Source organism: Phragmites australis, chromosome 14, assembly GCF_958298935.1.
Source record: "Phragmites australis chromosome 14, lpPhrAust1.1, whole genome shotgun sequence".
NCBI lineage: Eukaryota > Viridiplantae > Streptophyta > Magnoliopsida > Poales > Poaceae > Phragmites > Phragmites australis.
This window is the reverse complement of record NC_084934.1, coordinates 3945063-3970593: the sequence shown is the minus strand read 5'-3', so window position 1 is coordinate 3970593 and position 25531 is coordinate 3945063. Positions and strand designations below refer to the sequence as shown.

The 25531-nt window shown below is 42.2% G+C and overlaps 2 protein-coding genes across 4 annotated transcripts; one reads left to right on the top strand and one right to left on the bottom strand.

The window, feature by feature from the left end:
* The first annotated feature begins 1191 nt into the window (after nt 1–1191).
* LOC133890168 (ubiquitin-conjugating enzyme E2 2-like) lies at nt 1192–7468 on the top strand. Its single transcript, XM_062330624.1, has 5 exons — nt 1192–1505; nt 1672–1697; nt 6182–6271; nt 6407–6495; nt 7103–7468. The coding sequence occupies exons 1-5, from the start codon at nt 1381–1383 to the stop codon at nt 7229–7231; spliced, it is 459 nt and encodes a 152-aa protein (XP_062186608.1). The 5' UTR covers nt 1192–1380; the 3' UTR covers nt 7232–7468.
* Nucleotides 7469–14883: 7415 nt separating this feature from the next.
* LOC133889942 (ABC transporter C family member 3-like) lies at nt 14884–24544 on the bottom strand. Of its 3 annotated transcripts, none has more exons than XM_062330364.1 (12): nt 24368–24544; nt 22197–22508; nt 19737–21501; nt 18433–18519; nt 17716–18348; nt 17439–17603; nt 16833–17127; nt 16537–16751; nt 15902–16207; nt 15713–15776; nt 15392–15631; nt 14884–15309 (listed from the first exon to the last, which is right to left on the bottom strand). In XM_062330364.1, the coding sequence occupies exons 3-12, from the start codon at nt 21483–21485 to the stop codon at nt 15206–15208; spliced, it is 3858 nt and encodes a 1285-aa protein (XP_062186348.1). In that variant the 5' UTR covers nt 21486–21501; nt 22197–22508; nt 24368–24544; the 3' UTR covers nt 14884–15205. The 3 variants fall into 3 exon arrangements, with proteins under 3 accessions (XP_062186348.1, XP_062186349.1, XP_062186350.1); XM_062330365.1 differs by having other exon boundaries at nt 22429–22508; XM_062330366.1 differs by lacking the exon at nt 22197–22508.
* Nucleotides 24545–25531: the final 987 nt, after the last annotated feature.

Below are 25531 nucleotides of genomic sequence, written 5' to 3'. Positions count from 1 at the left end.
AAAAATGAGCTAGTGTCTTTCCTAATATATTAGCTTGACTCAAAATCCAGTAGATGAACATAGTATAAACATGCACTGAGTAGCTTATATCTTATATGATGTGAGGTGAGGGAAGAGATTATATATTAATTATGTGGATCCTAATTTAGATACAATGTATTGAGATAGTTTATGTCTATATGATACGACAACCTTTAGATATTAGCTTATTACTCCTCTGGTTATAAATACTTACCGTTTTGATCAAAATCTAGTTAAACTTTTAAAAATTTGATCGTCAATAGCTTTCAAAATATTTAGTTTGGAAACATAATAAAAATCATATACATAGATTTTGTCTTGAAAAATATTTTCGTAATATTATATTTTTATTTGATATTATAATATATTCTAATAAAAAATAATAATTAAAATTACACATCGAATATTGTAAAAGTTAAAAGCGCCAAGCATTTATGACAGAGTGAGTATGTCTTATTGTGAGTGGCCTTAGACCATTTCCAACCATATTCTCTTCATTTTATTCTTTTTCCGATTCCTTTCACTGTTATCATTTTCTTTATTTTCTCCTATCTTCAACAGTTTCATTTTAAGAGAAATTGTGAAAGAAAAAGAGAGAAAATACCGTACTAAAAGAAATGAACTTTAGAATCACTTCGTGACGAGAACTTAAAAAAAAATTATTAAAATTTTAAAAGAACGAAAACCCTTTACAATATAATTTTCGTCCCGAAAGAAAGCGCTTTGGCCACAAGATTATGGTGGATCTCAATCGGTTGACACGTCAAATCGTGAGAAAAGTGCCGGGAAGATTGGATCCCTGTGGCCAGCAGCAAGAGAGTACACTGACCTGTGGCCGACAGCCAGACCGGCCCCACCCCCACCCCCACGACGAGATGCGATGCGGCCGCCCATGCGAAAGTTCACTCCCCAAAGTACACTGACCTGTGGGCCCCATGACGTCGCCTCCCACCCCGGCCCCAGGTATCAGCTGATCGATAGCGAACAGAGCGTGGTTCATGGAGAGTCCAACAGCAGTCATGACTCATGCGCGAGGTCGGTTGGTGGGCCCATGGATCAGTGACCCTCGAGCGCGAGGCGCGCGTGGAAACGAAGCGAGATCGCGGGGAGGAGGGCCCACCGCCCCCGCGGCCGCGTGGGCTTCCACTCTTTTCACCCGTGAACTTTTCTCACGCGCACCCGTCCACCCCCCTCACCACCCGCCTATCAACCCTTCCTTCTCTCTCTCTCGCTCGCTCTCGACCCCCGAAGCTTCTCTGATTCCAGACGCAACCCAGGACCGAGAGATAGAGACAGGCAGAGGAGGGCAGGGAGCGTGCGGGGGGATCGGAACCCTAGCTAGGGTTTGAGGCGGCGGAGATGTCGACGCCGTCGAGGAAGAGGCTGATGCGGGACTTCAAGCGGCTGCAGCAGGACCCGCCGGCCGGGATCAGCGGCGCGCCGCACGACAACAACATCATGCTCTGGAACGCCGTCATCTTCGGGTGGGTGGTCCCCCAGATTTATTTCCCTCCCTCGCCCGGTGTGCTCCCGTGGCCGTTCTAGGGTTTCAGGGGGCGTTGGATCTCGGGGAGGGAGCTGAGATTTTCAGCTGTGTTTTCTCTCTACATATGTTTGTGGTGCCGATGACGGGTTCGTGTGGTTTTGCAGGCCGGATGATACGCCGTGGGATGGAGGTGAGGATCGCAGCTTTGACCCCCTTCTGATCTGTATCTGATTTAGTGCTTGTTGTGTGATTGCTAGTTCCTTTGGATTAGTTTGATTCGGAATTGTGCAGGTGGTAGTGGAACGGTAGATAAGTTGCGTGTTACTAGGGATTTGGTGTGCCCCGGAAGTGAGACTGTGTTGGCAGCTCAGGACTGTTTCAAGCTGTTCTTAGAGATTAATCTGTGATGCTGGTTTTGCATGCAAGTTTTGTTTTGTATTGATCCGTGGAAAGCTTTATTTGCAGCATACAACAGCAAAACGTTGGTTAACTGTATGTTTGAGCTGCTAATTCTGTAACGGCTTTGGTTTCCGTTGAATAAAAAACAGCGAATTTTGCATGGAAATACTGAAAGCACCCACTGGTTGGTTGGAAATTTGTGCTTTAGGCTACAGCTATAAATCCGTAACGGTTTTGGTTTCCGTTTAATCGAAAAGGACAAATTTTGCATGGTATCCTAAAAGCACCCACCACGTAGGCAGCTCCACGTATGGTGTGCCGAATCTACCTTGTAGATGTTAGGGTTTGTACTTTGTGTGAATTTTACATCGAAATTGTGAGTTATGACTATTTGATTTCGGGTTGCACAAAGTGTTCTTTTGCTATATCAACAAATCTTTCCATATCTTTCTCAACTGCTAAATGTCCTTGAGAACCAGAGGTTGCACATAGAATAAAGTCGAGAGTTGCTTTAAACTTGCACTGCAAAACATGTTGCATAAATGATTCAGTAAAGGGTGTTCTGCTGTTTGGAAGACGTTATGCTTGTATTCTATATTATTTATAGAATCAATAGGGTAAGAGATGTCTCTGATGATGTAATAAGTAATAAGTACAGTGATATCTGTTATGTATCATTTCACAATGGTATTTCCCTTCAAAAAAGGGACATGGTGAAAATCATTTCGCTGGAAAATTACTATTTTGGGAGTACATTAACAGATAATATTGTAAGCATGATAGTTTCAGGAAAAAATGACTTCTTTATGGTGGCATTCTTCATTTTTGCATTTAAGGGTCCCAGTCGGGCTTGTGTCTGTTTCAATGTTTAGTTATGTGTGGTAGCAGCAATTTGCAATCATGCTACAATTTCTGACTTGTGTAATATAGACTGGGCATAAATTGGATAATTAAATTTTCAAATGAAGAATTTACTTCAGGCATCCTAGATAGGTACACCCTACTACGGATTGATCTTGTTGTTCCTCTCCTTTAATTTTGTGTCATTAATAATTTTCATACAAGGGATACATGGCTGGACCAGAATTCGTAGAAAATGCAATACGCTGCTCCATCCCCATATACATGTGACAGTGGAGCAAATGATTGAATGACAAATCAAGAGGAGCCATGCATACAGTCAACCCTGTTACCACATGGCAGTTTTGGTGCATCATGCATGTCACCTGCTTATTGTGCATATTTTTCAGCATAGGGTTCCCTGAACCACCCTTGTGACATATGGCCAAGTAAATTTCCAATTTAGTTTTTGTGTCATATTTTTAGATAAACTAATTTATATTGTTTATATGGAAAGCAAGTATCTGATTTTGCTGAGAGTTGAGGCATTCTCCTATTTTTCCTTTTTTTTACTTTCCATCTAAGGTTATGGAAATGTTAAATTATATTTCTGTGTTTTCCTATTCCTGCATTTTTTTTCCATTCCTGCGTTCCAAAGGAGCCCTTACTTTTATATCCTCTTTGTTGGTGGCTCTTGTTGGATTTCATCTCTAGCCTACCCCAACTTGCTTGGGACTAAAAAGGCTTTGTTGTTGTTTCTGTTGCTGTTGCTGTGGTGATAATATTATTTCCTGTTGCTTGAATGAGTATTTAATTATGGATGTTCTATCTGCTATGCCAAAGTGGTGCTTCTTGTTAATTTTGTATTGCATTATTTGCTTCTTGGTGACTTGCAAGCTGAACATTGTAATGAGGGCGTAGTTTAGGATGTGATTCCATCAAAATAATATATCACATATTACTTGGATTCTGACTATGGATTCTGACTGGATTTATCTTTGATGGATTATTGGGACTAGGACTATATATGGGCTTGTAAGGCTGGGCTTTAAACATGAATGCAGTTGGATATCTTCTTCCCTAGCCTATTAGAGCAAATGCTATGTTCCATTTGCACTCATGCATGTACACAGCCCCAGTCACTGGGCATGGCATCACCATATCCTACACGGTCTTTGGGCTGGACCATAACATTTTGTTTTACTGGATGCCTGGGTCTAGGGCTGCAAATTAATTAACCTAAGGGTACCCACTGACCCTCTTTAGTTCAACCAATAACACTACTTTTCTCAAATTGAGCAATTTTTTAGGAAACTAGTTATATTAGTTGAACTAAAGAGGGTCAATGGATACCCTTAGGTTACTTAATTTGCACCCCTGCCTGGGTCACATCTAATTTTTATCCCTTCTCTGTATTTTCCCCCCTCCACGACTTGCTTTTTTTAGTACTTGTGCTATTCTGGCGGTGGTTTGGCGCCTAGCGCTTAGGCGGCGATTAGGTTTTGGGCTGGACCATAACAGTTTGTTTAAGTACTGGATGCCTGGGTCACATCTAATTTTTGTCCCTTCTCTGTATTTTCCCCCTCTATGACTTGCATTTTTTAGTACTTGTGCTATTCAGGCAGTGGTTTGGCGCCTAGTGCCTAGGTGGCGATTAGGTAGGCTTGGCAACCTTTTTTTAAAACAGTGCTTGCAGTGTTAGTTACTGTACTGCTGGTAGAAACGAATAGTGCTAAATCTACTAGTATATAGGATTCAAACAATAAACTGAAATGAATCTTTCAGATATAATCATTGTACTTCAGATGGCGTTGGTTATTTTCTTTTTTACAACATTAACAAAGTAACATAGCTGGTATATTCACCTACTAAGATTTCTCTGGGTTCAAGGTGGATGCAGGCCTTGTATGTTTATGAGATATATTGGATAGTATTCGATGAATTCTTGAGAACTAGAAGGATTTTTTGCTGGTTTAATTAGTTTCTCATCCAATACAGGGCTAAACTAGAGTCACTTTACCAGATCAGGTTTGGTACTGACCCTTCCAGTTCAAGAGATGTTTCTTTCCTGGTTGGGTTGCCTGGTTAAACCTCTAGCAGAAAGTTTATAATAGATTTTCCATAGTTGTCATGGCGTCGCCTTCTCGTCGCCATATCGCCGTGGCGGAGAATCGTGCCTTGCCACGGCTCGGGCATGTATGGCATCTGCTGCCGACGCCGAGACGGTCGCTCTCCGCCTGCATCCCCGTCCGGGCGCCCGTTTACCGCCGAGACACCACCCGCCCTCCCTGCGCCACCCGTCACCGAGCCGCTGCCTTCCCTCCCTGCAGATCCGGTGGTTGAGAGAGGCAAATCCAGCATGTTGGCGCGATGGCAGCTGCGGCGCTCTGGGGAGCAGGAACGGGAGGCGCGCTGGGGAGTGGGAATGGGAGGGGCGCGAGGGCAGCAGTGGTGTTCTAGGGAGCGGGTGGGGCATGAGGGAAAAGCGGTGGTGCCCTGGGGAGTGTGAGGGGCGGCTGATGAGGATAAAATGGAGGGGCATTGGGGAGCGGGGTAGCTATGGCCTGTGGGTGAGAAAACCTAATCTACTATGGGCTATTGGGCCGGGCCTAATAGGCCATGGCTGATGGGCTTCGTGTTGACATCAGAATGTGGCCATTTAGGGCTCAATTAAGAATGCTAGAACCCTATAGCAACCTTGGATAAGTAGCAAGCAAGCTGCTCAAATGCTTTTAAGGTCAAATGCAGCCTTGGTCTCAAATAAATTACGTGTGTATTCGCCACGGCAATGTGTGTATAGCATCGCCACGTCTCGCGCCATAAGCGCTGTAAAGGTGTGAAGGTGATGGGTCGCCGCGCCTCGCCACATCACTGTAACAACTATGAGATTTTCACCTTCTATTTTAGTCATTTCATGGCCGCAAGGCATAGTTGGTGGTTTAGTCCATGCGTATACAGGTAATCTATAATTGTTTGGCTTCTGTACCGACATTCTGTGCTACAACTATCTGGTCTTGTTACTTTTAAATAAAGCGTGTGTTATCAGAGAATAGTTTGTACGTCCCTTTATTGCAGTGTATTATATGGTTAATAAGTACTCAAAGTGCCATGAGGCGTACATGATTAGTTTGCAGTATGACTAATGAATTCACATAAGAAATTATGAAGGTCGTGCTCATTTTTATACCGAGATATCCTCTTATCTATTCCGGTTTGGTTTTTATAACTTCTCTTGATTTTATCATTGCGACTTTGATATTTCACTTGTTTTGCATAAAATCAGTGTCTATTTTTCGTAGTATATTAAGATTGTGACTTCTGTTGATCCTTGATATCAAAAGGTCTCTGCTTAGTCATGTTGCCTCTTTTCATGACTATGTGCTATTAAAGTGGCATTGTAAAGTTCATTGACTGTTGATTTTCTCACACCTGTAGGCACGTTCAAGCTTACCTTGCAGTTTACAGAAGATTATCCGAACAAGCCACCAACTGTTCGGTTTGTCTCTAGGATGTTTCACCCAAATAGTAATATCTCTATCTCTCTACCTCCCTCCCTCTTGCTCGCTCAGTCCCTCCCTCCTCCTCCTCTCTCTGTGCATGTTAACATCAATCTCAAATGAAGTCGTGGAAAGATGGTTTAACATCATACTATTCATGCAGTATATGCAGATGGAAGCATCTGCTTGGATATCCTACAGAACCAGTGGAGCCCTATATATGATGTTGCTGCCATATTGACATCTATTCAGGTATCTCTCTTGTTGAGCAGACTTTTAGCCAAAATGCGCGTGCAAAATGTTTTAAAGTATTGTAAAAATGTTGATCAATTGTTATGAAATGGCTCAAATTTGAAAAACTATCTAGATGCATTGTTTACATCTTCCAGATCGTGAAGTTTTGTTTTCTTGTCTTAATTATTACGGTAGTTGCATTGTTGTATACACAATATGATTCTCCTGTATACTTAACGTTGGAAGTTATATTTATCAACATTTTTATTGTGTTGAAGTAAATCCGTATTGCAATATAATACATTAGGAATTTTTCTCATCATAACTTGACGAAGTGCTGGAACTAGTTCACCAGCTCAAAATTGTAAAGAAAACTTGTGGACCTAGAAGCACAGCACAGTGATTATAATTTGACTCAGGTTTACAAATCACGTACTGCACTACTTATTAATTGTTTGTTGTGATGCTATGTTTGAAACTTTGATGGAGCTGCATCAATTTCACGACAGATGTTGGGTTATTTTCCATTTACACAGTGCCATCTCCCAATGGCTTTAGTCTGGAGGTCATATCTATATTATGGCCATTGCATCAATAACTTGCTTGTGCTGCACTTGCTTTGCAGTCCCTGCTGTGTGATCCAAACCCGAACTCTCCAGCAAACTCCGAAGCTGCCAGACTGTTCAGCGAGAACAAGCGAGAGTACAACCGCAAAGTCCGCGAGATTGTGGAGCAGAGCTGGACCGCTGATTAGTGCGTGGGGCCAAGGAGGGCACCCGCCATGCCAGAAAGGGTGCAATAAGCAACTGCGAAAAAAACTTGTGTTTCTGGCTCGCCAGACTTGGTTTCCCCTTGAAACATTGAAGAACTCCAGTGATTGCGTGTAGTCCGTCTTGTTTTTGTGTTATGATCTGAGTGCGAGATACTCATGGTTGTTTAATGCAGTGGTGTTGACCTATCTCATGCATTAAAGGAATCCTTGTTATGTACAGAGTTATATTGTGGAAGTGGTTTGCTGGACTGCCAAAATCTTGCTGCTCTTGCCTGTAATTTGACAGCCTCAAGGCCCCAGGGGATTGATCGTATCTGAAAGGAAGCAAGGTGAGTTCATTGTAAGCGTCAGCCTTTGGCAAGTCATGTTTGTGGTGAGGGTGGCAGTTCCCAATGAACCATAGGATATTCCACTCTGTGAGCTCGAGAAATATTGGTGGGCTTTTAAGATAAATATTCACTCGGAGTTGATCATGTCTAGTGATGAACTTCTCCGCTTTTAACGCGAGGGAAGAATCGGTGGATTTATTTGGATTTATTGTTCTTGAGCCAGGGCACCACATCGAGAACACTACAATCTCTAGTCTATACACAGGGAATGCGAGACGCAGTTCGGTGGCGACAATCACCACATCGAGAACACTGTCACATGCAATTGCAAGCATTCTTACTCATGATACAAGTGGGTACCCTATATTTAGTTTATGTCTCTTCATATAGCAATTACGTGGTAATGATATCGTTAGTTTGATTAAGTTCTGGTTCAACCCAATTGGATCCCTAATTCTGAGCGATCTCAGCATTCCTTCCTGTACCTGTTCACAACAAGCGAGTATATTTGTAATTCGTCAGCAATGCATCTCTTCTATCTCAGATTCATCACGGTGGCAATGTTCGGCATCACGAGAACCTGATTCTCTTGATGATGTGTTACTGCTAGTTTAGCAGAGCTCTCAACTAGTTTTTTTAGTAGAATTAGTGTGAGATCTTTCGAACAATAGTTTGTAATTTTAAAATCTCAGAGTGATTTTGTGGAAGAGGTTCCTGAAATAAACTAGGTGCTAAGTTGAAAAACCAACTTATTCATTTTCCCCACAAAATTAATTTTTTCATAAAAAAAACCACTTTCAAGAATTTGAATGAGTAGATGCTCTACTAAACATAGTAACCACTCACAGTATATTCCCTGTTTTGCCTTCCAGCTCATAATGCAAAGATGCTGCACGTTTGAGGTCACAGTATTTTCCCTGTTTTGCCTTCCAGCTGACAATGCAAAGATACTACAGTACGTGATGTTACATTTGGTCCTAAATTTTCCAAGGTAATACAGTGGTTATTGCACACTCAAAAGATCCATGTAATTAAAGGGGCAAATAAAAGGGGAGAAATTTGAAGTAAAGAGTACAGTGAAAAAGAAAGAAAGAAAAGTAGCAGTAGTAGTCGTCGTCTGCCAAAGAAGCGATGTACATATCTGGGGTAGTAATTCATCAGCACATATAACATTCATATCGAGTTCTATAGTAACTATGATTTAAAACTACTATTGTTTGAAAAATGATATTTTGCACTCTCTCGAGTTACTTCGTTCAAAAAATTACTCACATAATTTTACATTAAATAAAAAAAGAAATATCGGCAATCAGACAAGTACCTACACAAAATTACATCGAATGAAAAATTAAAGAAAAATATATTCTTTGCAATCACAGTAATACTTGGACAAAATTACATCGAACAAAAAATTAAGAAATAAAAGTTCTCGGCAATCACACAAGTACTTGGACAATTTTACATTGAACCTTAAAGTGATCGGTGATGTTTTAAAATGGAAGTGAATTTGGATACTTAGAACTATTTTGGTTTAAAAAATACAAGATAAACTTATATTAAATTCTATCTAGATGTGCTTTAGATTTATCTAGTATGTCTATTCTACCGATCAAAGCACTTGTATCCTATCTAAGAAGGCAAATTGTAAGAATATAAATGTGGAAACGTAAATAAGATAGAGAGAGAACAAACTCGACATAAGGAATTTTTTCCGTATTATCGATTGCATAAATACTACCTCTAGTCCACGTTGGAGCTCCACAAAGTATATGCTCCCGGTTGACACCCGATCAAGATTCTTGAGCCACCAAGTCACAAAGACAAGATCTCCACTCGGATGAGCCACCAAGGTAAGGTCTCACCACTAGCCTCTCTTTCAGTTCCTTGCCGTCGTGATCACTTCGAAGCTTGAACCACCAAGGCAAGGGTCTCCGCGTCCCCGCACAATCATCTTGTCGTCGCTCCACACCAAGTCAGAGGGTCAACAAGCTTGCTGGCGAGTTACCAAGACTCCAAGGTGCTGACGTACCACTTGATACAAGGTTGGATCACTCTTTTATCCACTCTCTAGGCAGCAATCACATAACAACACTCTCTTTAGGCCTATAAGCACTAATTACTCTCTAATGGTGTGCTTAATTGCCTTGAATGATTACTTTAAGTACTTTGGTGGCTTGGATGTTTTCTCAGGTGTATATGAATTTCTCTGAACTCCAGCACCTTCAAATGACCGAGTGAAGAGGTATTTATAGTCTCAAACCCGTGCACTAGCTGTTAACCTAACGTCTCTTAAAAGCTGTTAACACCGGATGATCCGGTGAGAACAATAATACTAACACCAGATTATCCAGTAAGAACACTCTCACAAACTAGCTGTTGGAACCCCACTCAAGCCTATGTGAATACCGGACACTTCGGTATATGCTTCATCTCTATTACCGGACTATCCAGTGAGTTATCCTGAGCCATCTGAGTCTTTTCTTCTTATCTGTGTAAATTGCTCCGGTGTATTCATCCGGTGCACATCACTCCATCACCAGACTATCTGGTGAGTTGTCTTTAGCCAACCGAGTCAATGCAACCCTCTCTGAAAATAGTGCTTCGGTGTTATAGCTTTCATCATCGGACCATCCGATGCCTTGAACTTTGTTATGCTCCTTTGCACTATTCATTATCCGGTGTATTGTCTGTGATATTCATTCCATTAGCACTGGACCATCCGATGAGTTGAATCTTCAATCTTCAGTGGCTGCATCCTTCTCTGGTAATAATGCTCTAGTGCATTCATCCTTCTGATCACCGGACTATCCGGTGAGGCATATTCTTCAGCACAACATCTTCTCTATAAGAATTGCTCCGGTGAGCACTCGACTCAAACACCGAACCTTCCGATGAGGTCTTCATACATCTCTCCCATTTGACAAATATATTCCAATGAGTTCAACACACAGAGCATCAGACTATCCGGTGAGGCAAATCTTCCTGAGACTTCTCCAATTCAATCCAACTTTGTCCCGACTGCGGTGACTTCTTCATGTATTGCATCAATAAAACATACCAACATATATTCTTGATAAACATGTTAGTCCCATTAACTATATTGTCATTAATCACCAAAATCACAATCATAGCTCAATGGAGCTATTTCACTACAAACCAAAAAGAAAAGAAAAGATGTTTTGCATGCATAAAAAATAACTTAAATTAATTTTCATATTTACAAGATATTTTTGCTGAATGGAAAAGCGACGCAATATTTTCGCAAAACCATATCATAAAAACTTAGAGTCGCACTGCCGTTCAGCAAAAATTCAATTTTTTAATTTTAAGAAACACAAAAATATTTTCGCTATTCGGTAGCGTGAAAATTATATTTTTGCAGAACGGTCCCGCAATTTCTTTAATTTTCGCTCTATTGTTGTGCGAAAATTATTTTTCGCTAAACGGCCGCACAAAACAGGTGATATTTTTGGAATTTCATGATTTTTCGTATTATTTTTGAAATTACTGTAAAAATAATATTAAAAAAATTTCATCACATTGCCGTCCACTCCAGCTAGCTTCTCGGCATGAAAAACAACTAGGACGGTAGGCGCGCTTCACCGCACCCGTGTTCCTCTGTCACCACCGGCCGGCTCTCCAGCCCCTCGCAGCCTACAGGGGAGGTAGCGCCACCGCCCAGCCTCCATTTCGTATCGTCGACGGCCGGAGACAGTCGCCATCGCCCGAACCTGCGCCACTGCCATCCTGGTTTTGGCACCACCCGTCACTGATGTCGCTGCCGGGCGAAAGAAGAGGCTCCGGTGCGGGAACCCCGAGGCGTTGCTCATCGGGCTGGCTGAGCTGCTGACCGCCAACGGTGAGACCCCCGCGCACCACGTGGTGCTGCTACGCCACGTGGCTCGGAGGTGGAGCTGGGAGCGGGAAAGGGAGGGGAGCTCGGGGTGGCACACGTCGATGTAGGCATCGACCTCGGGCTTGGTGGGTGGGCAACCGTCAGGGAAGGACCGGAGCCAGGTGCGCGCTGTGATCTCCCATGGGTGCGACAACTGCAGGGAGGAGGAGGCGGGCGGGGTCGTAGGGGTTTGGGGTGGGGAGGGGTCGGGTTAGGGGCATGGTTAGGGCGGTGGCGAGGGAGGAGGGATGAGTGAGACGACTGCGTGGAGGAGATGAGGAAGGGGATTTAGGGTTAGAAAGGGGTCGGATGGGGGGCGTGATCGGGGTGGCGTCGAGAGGAGGTTTAGAGGTGGAATGGCGTTGGGAGGGGTAGCAGCGCGTCCGACGAGAGCTAGAGGATGCCCCCTCGACGACCACAACCACTTGTTGAGCCGACAACTCGCACATGGAGGAGGGTGACGATAGCGTCGAAAGAGGGTGCGAATGGCGAGGGAGAGGTGCGGGAGGGGAGATGGAGCCACACGTGTCACACGTCTATTAGCAAACAGTAGTTGCAGTGCGTCGATGGACTGAGAGGCCACCAATTCTTATTTAACTTAATATAATCGCTGCTAGAATCTCTAGCATGCACTGGGTCCGTCTGCTTCGCTGCTCTCCCGCGCGCTTCCCGCGCCAGCTGACTATCCAGAACAACACGCGTCTGACTGGGCTCCAGCACCTGGCGCTCCCACGCTCTTGTAGCCGCAGTAGGTCCACGTGCACAACCGCTCGGTCCGGTCCAGGCCTGCTCCACGCGAGCCACTCCCGCCTAGGCTAGATTGGAGATGACAAAGGTCAAGCCTCCTCCATCGCCGCCCCTCCTCTTCCGTCACCAACATACCCGAGTGCGTTGCCGGCGAAGAAGCCCTCCCCACAGAGCACTCTGCGAGCGCGCCATCCAGCAAGATCTATGAGTGAGAGGGAGTCTGATTTTTCAGCAAAAAATTGGTTGGGCTGGTAATGGTGGAGGGAGATAGATTTGTGGAGGAGCTTGGATCGAGTAGTAGAGAGATGGGAGAGAGAGAGAGGAGTGAAGCAGTAGAAAGATCGAGGAGCCAGAAGCTCCTAAGGGAAGTGACGGGGAGAACAAGAGAATAAGAACGGTGGTGGGGCCCATGAAGCACTGGGAGGCGCCCGCTTCATCCCTCGCCTGTGGGACGGGAATACATCGGAGCCAGTTATTTCGCATCAGACGCAGATCGCGCCTGCCATACCGAATGGTTAACGCACGCGCGCTCGGGAACAAGCGTATCTGTAATACTTAAAAAAAATATGTTCCGTTCACCCGACATTCCACTCCTAGAAATCTCGCTCATCCCTACGTTACGTTTCGCTCCCTGCATGGGCCTGTGTCGTGCGCTCCCGCGTGCTGTCATTCGCTGATAGCGCGTACCCGTGTTACTATCTATAAAACATGCGCATCAAATTAGTCTAAAAAATGGGACCTGTTGAGCGTCGTTCCGCTCCCGTGAATCTCGCTGACCGTTGTGAGTCCCGCGCTCTCCCAGACACCTGGGCCCTCTCGGCTCGCTCGGTTGCAAGCTGGCCTCGTGCCCAACAGCGGTTGCTACAGTACGCACCTGCGCTCTGCTGTCGCATGGGCTGCGCTAAGCCGGCCCGCTTGCTTGCTGCGTTCGTGCTTCTGCTAGAGCTGGGCCGCCAACCTGCACATGGGCCGTGCCCCTCTGCCCACCACGAACCTCCGAGTGTTTTTGACTCCCGTCGTAACACAAGGACACTTAACGAATCTATCTAAATTTAACTAACAAAGATTTCACTTGCACCGTAAAAACATAATTTATCCCAAGTACATTTATTACACAGCAATTTAGCATGTAACATCCGCTTCACTGTCTAATGATCAAGTAACAAACTAATTACATGATGCGACGGAATGCCAAGTACATCATCCAGAGTAGAATCAGAGCACATATTCATAATAAGCAAATGAAGAGTGGCTCCATGTTAGGAACATCCGTGATTGACAGCGTTCATCTATCTAAGCCTGGTGCGGAACACCTGCCACGTTCTAGTTTGTTCGTTACCACTGCCAATGCACACATATATAGGCCTCCATATTAGGAAGCCTCGGAGCAGGGCCGAACACAGGACAGATGTGGGGTGCGTGGTGGAGTGGAGGGCGTAGAGCCAAAAAATATAAACTATACAAGTTCACAACGGCAAGCACCATGGTACACAATGACATGTCCAACTGGGTCGTCTGACACGGCACAACCTAGGCCCGACTAGATCTAGCCCGTTTTAGCTCGTTAGCTAAATGGGTCATACCGGTCCACGTGTTGAGCCTTAGGTCTAGACACGATCCATTTATGGTCGGGTCCGGCACGGTAGACCCAACAATAATCGAACACATGATCTGCTATTTGAGAGACAAACACACTATCATTGCGCTATAAATTTCTACATGTATTAGATTTAAATAAATTATATAAAACCTTAGAAAATAAAAAAATTAAATGGGTCGAGCCGTGACGGCTCGGCGTGCCACGACTCTGGCCCAGGCACGGTCCAGGCCATTGGGCCGTGCCGGCCCAACCCATTAGCTATCATGCCGTGACGTGCTTGGGCTGAGCTAAAATGGCCGTGCCTCATGCCGACCCATTTGACCCGGCCCAGGTGGACAACACTAATACATATCGCATATCACCGTTACCTAGCCCTCATCGGCTCCTCCTACCTTTTGAATCCCAATTCCCAAAGAGTATAGTAAGAAAAGGAATAATTCTTTTGCTGCCATTGCAATTCTGTACAATTCCTTATTTGCTACTGTCAATGACATAGGTGGGTCCTACATATCATTGACACATCGATGTCAAATAAGGGATCAAATTTTTTTTAGTGGAAAATATGGAATTGCTCTAGAAAAAAAGGATACACAATGGAAGTAAATTACATGCACCAGATGTAGGACAAGTTAGAGTGTGTTTGGTTGTAAAAGAGGTGTTGCATTGTATAGCCTGACTGAGTGGAAATAAGCTGGAGGAGCCGTATAACTCTTGAGAAGAGTGTTTGGATGACTGTATAAGCAGATGCGATAACGGATACAGTGAATCTGTGAAAATGTATGATTGCTTATATGAGCGGATGCAATGACCTTGTGATCTAAGACTGACAAGTAGGTCCTACTGACATTGTAACTCATACAACCTACATCTACTTAGCCTGGATGCGAGTGATGCTCGATTTGGGTATATCGTATAACCAGGATAACTCATGCAGCCTGTATCCCGTCATGCAAGTAACCAAACAGACTTTTATACATGAATACATAAGTGGATACAAGTTTCTCGTATATGCAGGCTTAAATGCAACAAACCAAACAGATACTTATAGCACGAAGCAGACGTAGGCACGCACATGTACTTCCATGGCATGGTGAGATCGCGCTTATTGGTAATCCAAACAGCAGAAACAGAAGATAAGCTATGTCCCAGGGACTTATAGTTTGGGAAAGCTTGCTTTCTATGTACAGTATTAGACTACCTAACTTGTAGCAAGTAGATATTAGCACTTCTAGGGGGAGCTTGTGTTTTCAAGTATTTATGCCACTCTGTCCGCAGGAAGCATGGGAAGGAAATAATGTTCCATTACACATCCCCAAACCCCAATACACAATAAATTGTGACAAAACGTCATCCCTAAACTATTAATTTTGCAATTCTTCCAACTGCTACTTATAATCTGATCCCATGGTATACTCAGATACGAGTTTGGAAAATAAGGATGTGCTGTCCTCTAGCAGTTTTGCTGGTTCGTCATACTCTGCAATTTCACCTGTTTTACAACATGAACAGAGTTAAAGTGGGTGGAGAAACAAATGTAGACATTTTTGGTTCGAGTCAGGGGGCTAACTAACCGTTGTCGAGAAGCAAGACTTTGTCACTATCAAGAACTGAGGTAATACGATGCGCTATTGTAATCACTGTGCATTCGGAAAATTGATGTTTTAAAGTTTTTTGAATCAAATTGTCTGTTATTGGATCCACAGAAGAAGTTGCTTCATCCAAAACTAAGATCTTTCTCCTTTTTAAAATCACCCTCCCCAAACAGACAAGTTGACGCTGACCTGCGCTCCAGTTTTTGCCACTTTCGATCACTGCATTTCAAAGGTCAAAGAACGAGTTATGGTTTTGACAATATGGAGCAGTGTCTCGGGACCTTCTGCCAGATATCAAACCTGTCGAGTCAAGCTTAAGCTCATTCTTTCTAACTTGATCCCCAAGATGACAGGAATCCAATGCCTAGAGAACACATACATACAATAATTTAGCCACCAAATAACACAAACGAACGTTGTAATAAGAAAACATGTAATACACAAAGGAAGTGTTGAGAACAAGAAATAAAGTAAACAATTAAAATGTACCTCCCAGATTTGCTCATCACTATACTCCCCCAGAGGGTCAATATTGCTTCGCAGGGTCCCCTGAAACATAACAGGATCTTGTGGAATGATGCTCAATCTTGTCCGGAGGTCATGCAGTCCAATAGTGCAGATGTCAATGCCATCTATCAACACTTGCCCAATACATGGGTCCACAATGCGGAACAGTGCTTGAATCAAGGTTGACTTGCCACCACCTGTTCTTCCAACAATACCTGTCTTCTTTCCTCCTGGTAAGGTGCATGTCAGACCTTTCAAAACAAAAGGCAATTGTGGTGCATACCGTACCTGCATCACATATAGGCACTTAGAGAAAAAGGCAATTAACTAGAGCAGTCCGTATAAGGTGATATTTGTTTTCCACCTTAAGCAAGATAGATTTCTAGAATATTCTGAGAGTATATTAAGAATAAGGGCAGCAACATTCTGTTAACAGAAGGAACAACATCAAAAATACTAAACAATGCATTGTAATGAAAGTCTTTTTTTTTAAAACAGTCAGCATTACTATCCCTGAAACTATCTCACAAATTTTTGGAAGTTCCATAAATACTGATACAAGTACAGCAACATATATACAAACTGAATATATGTAGCATAAAGTTGAAGAGACAAACGTGGAGGTTACGAAGCTCAATTTCACCCTTTGTTGGCCACTGGCAATTTGGTCTACTTTTTGATATTGTAAGCGGTGGTTCAGAAGGAATGTTCATATACTGCAACATTCTTTCCACAGATATCATTTGATTTTCCAAACTGCAGAGGACAGCAATAGCCCACCCTTGTAGCATATTGAGACTTAGTCCATAAGTGACTGCAAGACCAGCAGTCTCTGTGCAAAAAATATTATCAAGGATGTTAGTCGAGACTAAGAACAATTTTGATCTTGCTAGAAAAAGCCCGATTTACTTACTTGGGTCGATTAGAGCTGTTGACGAGGAGACCAGAAGTATCAATGTGAAGGAAAAAATGAAGGATGAAAGAATATCCAAGCGAAAGCACAGCCATTCCATCGCAGCAGCATTATATAAACTTGGTCGAGATAAATTATCCATCAAATGTCCAATAGAACTGATAAATTGTCTTTCCTTTTGAAAGCATCTAATGATATTTGAGCCAGCTATTGATTCAGTAAAATGTTGCATCACGGGAGCTCTGCAAACTCCAATCAACCTTTGCAACTCTCTAGCAGCATCTATGTAATATTGCTAAAAGTGGGGAATGTGTATGATGATTAGGAGCCAAATAATAAACACAAAACACATAATAATAATAATTCTGAGATACAACTTAATGAATATCATATGGTTGAATAATATCTTGACTGAACTATTACTAATTTATCCAACACAAATGGGCATTGCGACCTGAGTCCATAATTTTATATGCACTTTTAGATTCTTGACTCATGTAAGTTAGGTCCCCCAGAAAAAAAAACACATAATTGCAATCAATGAGAAATTGGCACCGCTAATTATAAAAAATAGAAAATTAATATATAAACTATATAAAAAATTACCTGATACCACAACGACGCAACAATAATGGGGATAAAAATTACGAAGACTGGCCAAGCAATCTGTGACATTAGAATAATTGTTCCTAGAATCTCAATGGCAGGAAATAGAAGATAGCCCATCAGGTCAAAAAGTCTGGTATCCACTGTGCTTTGATCAGTGGAAGCCTACAATTTGTTTCAACTTTCAGCATTAACACCACAAAAAAGCAAATAGCATTCCAAGGACACGCTAATTCCATACGCGGTTAAAAATAACATGCTGAATCTAATTGCTTACTCTATTCAAGATACGCCCACTAGGAGTGGAGTCAAAGAAAGACATTGGAGCTCGGAATATGCACTCGTGCATCTTTTCAAATAGAATAGTGGCAGTCTTACATCCAGCAATGACAAGAAAATGTGATCGTATGAAGATGCACAATGAGCTAACAAGTGCTAATGCAACATATACATTTACCATCAGCAAGCTACTGACTGGAGGATCCACATCTTTAGATACTGGAGCTGCCCAAGCCATCCAGAAATTGCTTCCAATTTGAAGAACTTGGAAAATGATCTGAGCTAGCAAAATAAGTGGCACTAGTGCTCCATTATATGCCATCGTAATATATTTCCAGTAGACAATAAATCCAACCCGGCCTTTCTCCCTCTCTTCTTCTTCTACCAGTTGACCATTTTGAACAATTCCTTCTTCTTCATTGTTATCATCCTTTTTATCCTCTGCTATGAATAGGGTGCTTCCATTACCACCAGGATGATATGTACTATCGAAATTGCCACTAGGGCACTCCAACATGTCTAGAGTTGATAAGGCATCTTTGTGGGATACAACTAATTCCATGAGCTCTTCTCCAGATTTAAGAATTTCAGTGTAATCCCCTGACTGTGCTATTTTTCCATCTCTCAGAACCTGAAAAATGAGGAGAGGAACTAGAAAAGTGGAAAATTTGTTGTGTGTAACATAAAAGAAAAGACTAGATATTTGCCAGCTTACCAGGATAACATCAGCTGAAGGTAAAAATTCGACATGATGGGTAACATATATAACAGTTTTTGAAGCTAAAAATCCTAGCAAGCACTCCTGCAAAATACAAGTTATAGCCGGTAAAAATCACTTAATAGCAGCACATAATCCTTTGAACCCTACAATCACGCTCAAGGACAAATTAATTAAAGTCAAAACTGCATAGCTAACAGGCAATCAAAATATAGGAATTGTTTAACATAATCAAAAGTGCGAAAGGAGACTAGTGTTTCTCAGTCCTCTAAAACCCAATTTTTGGCACCTCAGACAAGATGAATTCAAAATAAGCTACTGCCCCTGGCCTAAAATAGATGTTCATTTAAGCAAGTTGGTTTTGGTTTGCCAATACTAGTTTTGGTTTTTCTATGCAATATTTTTAACCAGATGTCCCTATAAAAGTGCTTATTGATATATAGTATTAATTGAAGAGATGGCACATAGTTTGGGAAGGCAAACTACGGTAGAAAATAAGACATACTCCTATTGTCATGTTGGCACGCACGGCAACTGCCATACCAAACCCATCTTAGAGAAAAGCCAGATATCTTTTATTTGGTTTCCAAGTGAGCATAAGAGATACATTAGTTTAAATGAGAGATTCGTTAGAGATGAGATTTAGTGCTCAATTTAAGGTGTGTTTGGTTTGAAGAATTAAAATGAATGGGATGAAATGGTTCATGATGGGCTGCCCATGTATTTTGTTAAATGAACGCAATGAAATGACCCTGAATGTCTTCATGCACCCATGAATGATGCAACATTTCTTTTTTGACGGAATGATGCAGCATTTCAGTGGAAGTACTTAAATGCTGCATCATTCTGTGTTCCAAATTCAGCTACACGGCACGTAACGATGACGAAGCAATCTGCGTCTGCACCCCACATGACGGTTCACCTCTTTTCAGTACACAAGAATAGCTTTGTCCAAAATGCATATTTTCTTTAAGCATCATCTTATCTATATTCATTGCTACTGAGTCGAACCAAAGTCTAGTTCTTACGTATTTGGCAGCTGTACTAACCAAAACAAAAACAAAACAGCTCTTACTTATTTTCAAATTTGGATAACTTTGCAAGAATAATAAAATAGCTTAAGTGCTAAAAAATTAAAACAAATATTGAACCAGAAAAAAATTAGGGAAAGAAGTAATCATGAATATTGCAACATTATGACCTACAAAAATTATTTTATACAATCAGGACTATTAAGTACCAAATGTCATAACTAAGGCTATGAGTTTTAGCAACAGAATGTATGACATGTCAAAACATACCTTGAATAAGTGCAGTCCAGTACGAGCATCAACCGCACTAAATGGATCATCAAATAGAAAGATATCAGCATCTTGATACAAAGCACGGGCAATTTGTATCCTCTGTTTTTGTCCACCACTTAGGTTGATTCCTCTCTCTCCTATAACTGTTTGGTCACCCAAAGGCAATATATCCAAATCGTTTGTAAGAGAGCATGCTGCAAGGACCTTTTCGTATCTTTCCCTATTCATTTGTGTGCCGAAAAGTATATTTTCTTCAATTGTCCCACTTTGTATCCATGGTGATTGGCTAACACAAGCAATTCTACCACAAGTTCGAACCTCTCCAGATAACTTTGGTATCTCGCCAAGTATGCATGACAGTAAGCTTGATTTACCAGATCCAACAGTTCCACAAATAGCAACTCTCATTCCTTTCTGTACACGAAAGTTCAGGTCTTGGAGAGTAGGCACCTGAGAAGATGAATCCCAAGAGAAGTGACCATTCCTTACCTCCACGGATATATCGGTGCTACCACTTGGAAGCTTAGTTACTACATCACTCGCTAATTCCTCAAGGCATAGAAATGAGCATATCCTGTCAAGTGATACTTTTGTTTGAATGACTGACGAGATTGTGTCCGGAAGACTGTGTATAGGACCTTGCAACTGCCGAAATGTTGCCAGAGCAGATAATACTTTCCCTGTTTCTAGTGGAATGCCTAAAATCATGCAAGTTCCAAATGTGATCATAGCAACAAATGCAGTAGCACCAAAAAAGACAGATATAAGCATTGACGAGGTGTAGACATATTTCTTTATCCAGTTCATCTCAACCTTCCTCAACTCTTTTATCTTGGACAAGAAAATCAATTCCCAACCTTGAAGCTTGAGAATGCGCATGTTTTGTAATATCTCAGACATAGCGCTCATTCTAGCATCCTTGGCAGTCATAGTTTTCTCTTGGTAATTTTGCTCAATCTTCCCCAAAGGTATATTAGCCAACATTGTCAAAAGAGTGGCAGCAAGGGCGGCAAATGCTGCCAAGCCAAGAGTAGAGTATAAGATAACCATTGCAAGACTAATTTGTACAGGGACCAGCCAAAGCTCGTGCATAGACCAATTGAAATCTCCTACACGCTCAGCATCAAGGCTCACAACATTGATCAGCTCTCCATTTGAGCTACTTTGCCTGGACTGACTGGAGAGGGCAAGACCCTTTTGGTAAATAATAGCAATAAGAGCTGAACGCACACGCACACCTAATTGCTGAGATCTGAAGAGCAAATGCCTTGACGAGAGACTTTCCATGAACTGTGCAACAACAAATGCCAAAACCAAAAGGTATCCCTTTTTAGCAGATCGTGGGCTTTCATTTAGGTAGCCAACAAAGTACTCAATCAGATAGGGGCCAACATATGAAGTAACAGTACGGAGTAGGGCATAAACTGCGGTGACAATGATTAGTTTCCATGTTGTGAGCACAAGAGCTTTGGCTAGCTTAACTGTTGTAACATCAGTGTACTGCCCTGTGGCAGAAATCGAGGCAATCTTTGAACGAAACTTAGGGACGATTCCATGGACACTGTCACAGTCATCCAAGAATGGCACATCATTAAGGTCTAGTGTTTTCCTCTTCCCAAGATCAAGTAAAGGACCCATCCAAGAAAAGGTGATATTACTAAACAATCCAACATCTGCGAAAAGTGATCTACTTCTTTTTGCCTCAGATAAGGAAGAAGATTCATGGCCCAATAGTGGTTCCTTCATGATAATGTGATAGCTTCTGAATACAACACAACAAATTCAAAAAGGTGGAACTTAATTGTTAATGCTACAAGCTTAACACAAAAGTGATAGCTCAACTGAAGAAGAGTGTTAGTTTCAACAGATAAGGTTTCCACAAATTGTATAAGTTGCTGCTACAACAAAGACAATGTTTTTAACTTTGATATGCACAGGTATACGTAAGGAGATCTCTAAGAAAACAAAATAAGAGACTTCATTAAAAGTAAAGTGGGGAGAGCAAATCTAACTAAACTAAAATGACATTTGAAAGGTTCAAAGGGTAATGTCGTCACTAAAACCATGGCCGTGGAGCAACAACCTGGAGTTACAATTAGTTAACAGATGTGAGCCTATCTAGATGTAAATATGCATGACAAATCCAACGATACAAGATTAAAAGGGCACAGTGTAAATTCAAACACTTGTGTACTTTACATTCTTCTGAATGGCTCACATACATTATGTGCAGTTTCAATAGCACCCAATTGAATAGGTTATGAGTTGAGACCTATATATAGGCATCAGATTATGATTAGAACTTGAAGCCTGCATGGCTGGACTGTTGTATGAAGGATAAATAGACAATTGTGGCATACCCTTAAGGGGAAATTAGGAAAAAAAGTTCGAAGAGACTAAGTCCAGCCGTGCATAAGCCTCTGCTTAATACAAACTTGCATTATTGAGAAGGCCTACCTATGGTGTGGAAAAGGGGTAGAGGTGAGAGTTCTTAAGTTGTGGAAAAGGTGCAGACTCCAAAACCTTCCATAAATTTACAGTCGATTTTTCTTTGGAATGATAGAACATTTATGGGATACAGCCCCTTAACTGATACAAAGAAACTGTAGTAAAGGGAAAAAAAAACAAACTGCTTTTCTCCCCCAGAAACAGGGAACAAATTAGAGAAGCAGGAGCCCTATCACACAACCGGCAATTAGTATGGTCAAGTAGCGTGGCTGCAACTTTGGTCCTTGTGGAAGATTAAGTATGGAGCAGATAGAGCTCAACCTGAAAAGAAGGGAACAGAAGGCACATCATGTGAGATTCTTATATTAAATCCTGCACATCACAACACAATTAAAAGGTTATGAGACATTTTTCTCCAGGACAAACCTAGCACGTAAGTTTACCAGGATTGAATTGTTATCACTAGTTTATGTTGTAATAAACATTAGCATTATCATATCTAGGAACATTCATAGGGTTGATGAACATCAACCATATACATGAATAATTGACTAAAAGTAGGCTTGAATTATACCATATGGTCACAGTTTACAGAACAATCGATCAAATGCAGAGTATATGGTTGACCGACGATTACTATTGATTATTGCTTTAAGCGAGCAGTGATGGAAAATGCAATTGTCAATGCAAGTTTACTACAAGGGAATGGCTAGCAGGTTGCATTTGCATTCATTATGACTTATTCACAAAGAACAATTCCAAGTTTCTATAAACTATACCCCATGTGAAATCACCAAGCACGTCTATGACTATTCTTCGAGTGGTTATCACTCTGTAGAGGTTACAGGATTTACCAACAGAATGTGATCAACTTGTATTACCCATGCCCGGCAGTACTAATTAATACACAGGCATGGTAGCATGCGGCTAATCGCCAGGCCATGTGAGTTTTTCCTTCGGATTCTAGAACACTGTCGGCGTCAAGCATCCGTAAGCATACTTGACATTATATTCGGAATTGTGGCGAAACTAGGATTCCGCCGAGACCAATAAAAAACATCCCGTGAAGGTGATATGATATTTTCCTATAATCTTCCGTTTAGAGCATTTATCCGCGAACAAAAAGCATACCGGGGCCCAAAACTAAAGAGTTAAACTACTCATGCCAGGTCACACATTGAGCTATAACTAAAGTAAAATGCACATGCCCAATTGATAAGATACTTCTACTCTCTGAATAACAAAATAGATAAAAGCATGCAAAAACATATAACAAACATGCCTAATTAACGAAGATTTGGGTCATCCGAGTTTTTCATGTCTTTATAGAAGATAGCACATGATATAAAGAGATAGCGTATTGGACCCATTCGTTATGTGATTCTAGAAGACGCAACACAAATAGTTTCATATCTCAGCGTGCAATTGGTTCTTAAATTGGCTAATTCTACGATTTCGGATTTAAATCCAATTACGTGGAGTGAAAATTATTACCTAATTCTTGCCAATGCTGCTACAATGTCGCAGGAGGAGAGCTCTGCAATGCTGCTGCAATATTGCACGCAGCACGCTTGCATGGTCCATGGGGAGGTCCGGCCTATGCGGGTCGCGATCGGGATCCAGAGCGCGGGCACAATGTGCTCGGTGCTCGGGCAGACAACGAGCACGGCCGCAGGACACCGGCCGCGTCTGGTGTCAGACGCGCGGCAGCCGAGCGGCACAACGCGCACATGAGTCTTCCATTATGGAAGGGCGACGTCTTGGTGTCATCTATCCATAGAAGGCGATAATCTAGATGTGTAATATTTTTAAATAGTCGTATAGTTTTGTAAGTATTAGAATATAAAAATATAAAAATAAAGAAAATTCAAAATTAGACGGGGTGCCGTTTGGTAATTTGGGCAGAGTGCAATTCTTTTTGTGTCCTTGTGATTTGCAGTTTGCACAAACCCAAATTTCGAACCCTAAAACTCAAGACAATCTGAAACAAGTGAATCAACAACAGACGCACTGATCGATGCACACAACACCATCTATTCTTGGATCAAGAAGCAAGGCATTTTTTTGTTGCATTATCTGGTGTCCAACAGATCGATGCTCAAACAACCTAATAAGAGGATGGATGAAAAAGGGATTGATTGATCATTGATGGATCATGGACGGGATGATTGATTACCAACCTTTCCTAGCGCGCGCCGGCCGATCTGGAGGGTGCTAGTCTGGAACTCGACTCCAATGGTGGCCTTGGACTGCAGACGCCAATGGTGGAGGACGGGAGCGTCAGAGCCCCGACGCGGCGTGTGGCTTGAGTCGTTTCGTCGCTTCGACCGGCGACTCTGTTCGTTGCTTATGTAAACTCTAGAGTTTTACACAAGAATCTGAGTCTGTTTCGATTTCTAAAGATTTAGTATTCTTAGAATAAGATTTTATCTCTTAAAAATTGATTCTATCTCTTATAATTTTTTAGTATTATATATATAAAACATCATCCTTCATTATAAATATAGATGAATAAAGAATAGATAATTTTTTTTCCTTATATTATATCTCCTTTTGCAATTGTTCTCTCAAGCAATCGCTAGATTATATCCGGTAGCAGCGGTTTCTCAACACGTTATCAGTATAAAGCTCTGCCGGAGATTAAGCTAGCAGAACGAATCTGCCTATAACCGATCTGCATTACATCGACATCATCGTCAAGCGGGCAGGTCATGGCCTAGCCTATATGCCTTATGTGATAAAAATTTGTTCACATGGATTGAAATATACGATTGATTAAATATGTATACTTGCTGCTACTATTGTTTATTTTGCGTCAAAATAGACCTGAATCGCATGAACAGTAGCGAGTTCGTATGAATATCATCGCAATATCGTATCTTGCATGAATAGTAGCATCACAACATGAACGGTGCCATAACAGTAGCGCATACAACATTGCATCGTCGGCGTGAGCACGGTTGGTGGAGCCTACAGCAGCCACCTTGTCGCCGGCCAGAATCCGGCGACCGCCCCCCTGCACAGTATGCGGTAGCCCGAAGGCCACCACCACATATATAGAAGAAACGAAATAAGAAGATCAACAAAAGGACGCCGCCGCTTGTGCCGCACCGGCCGCATGCAGCTCGCCGTGCATTTGATGCCGAACCGTTGGGCCACATCCTGCCGCACCTCCACCCGAAGTTGAGCCATTGCCGAGTCACCGCCGGTCACACGCCCGTCCCTTCCATCATCACTCACATGCCGCCTGAAGCGGCGCCGTTGCACCCTAGAGGACCGCCATCACCGCCCTAAGCACGCGTCGCCATGTGCCCGACCACGCCACCATGTTGCCCGAAGCACGC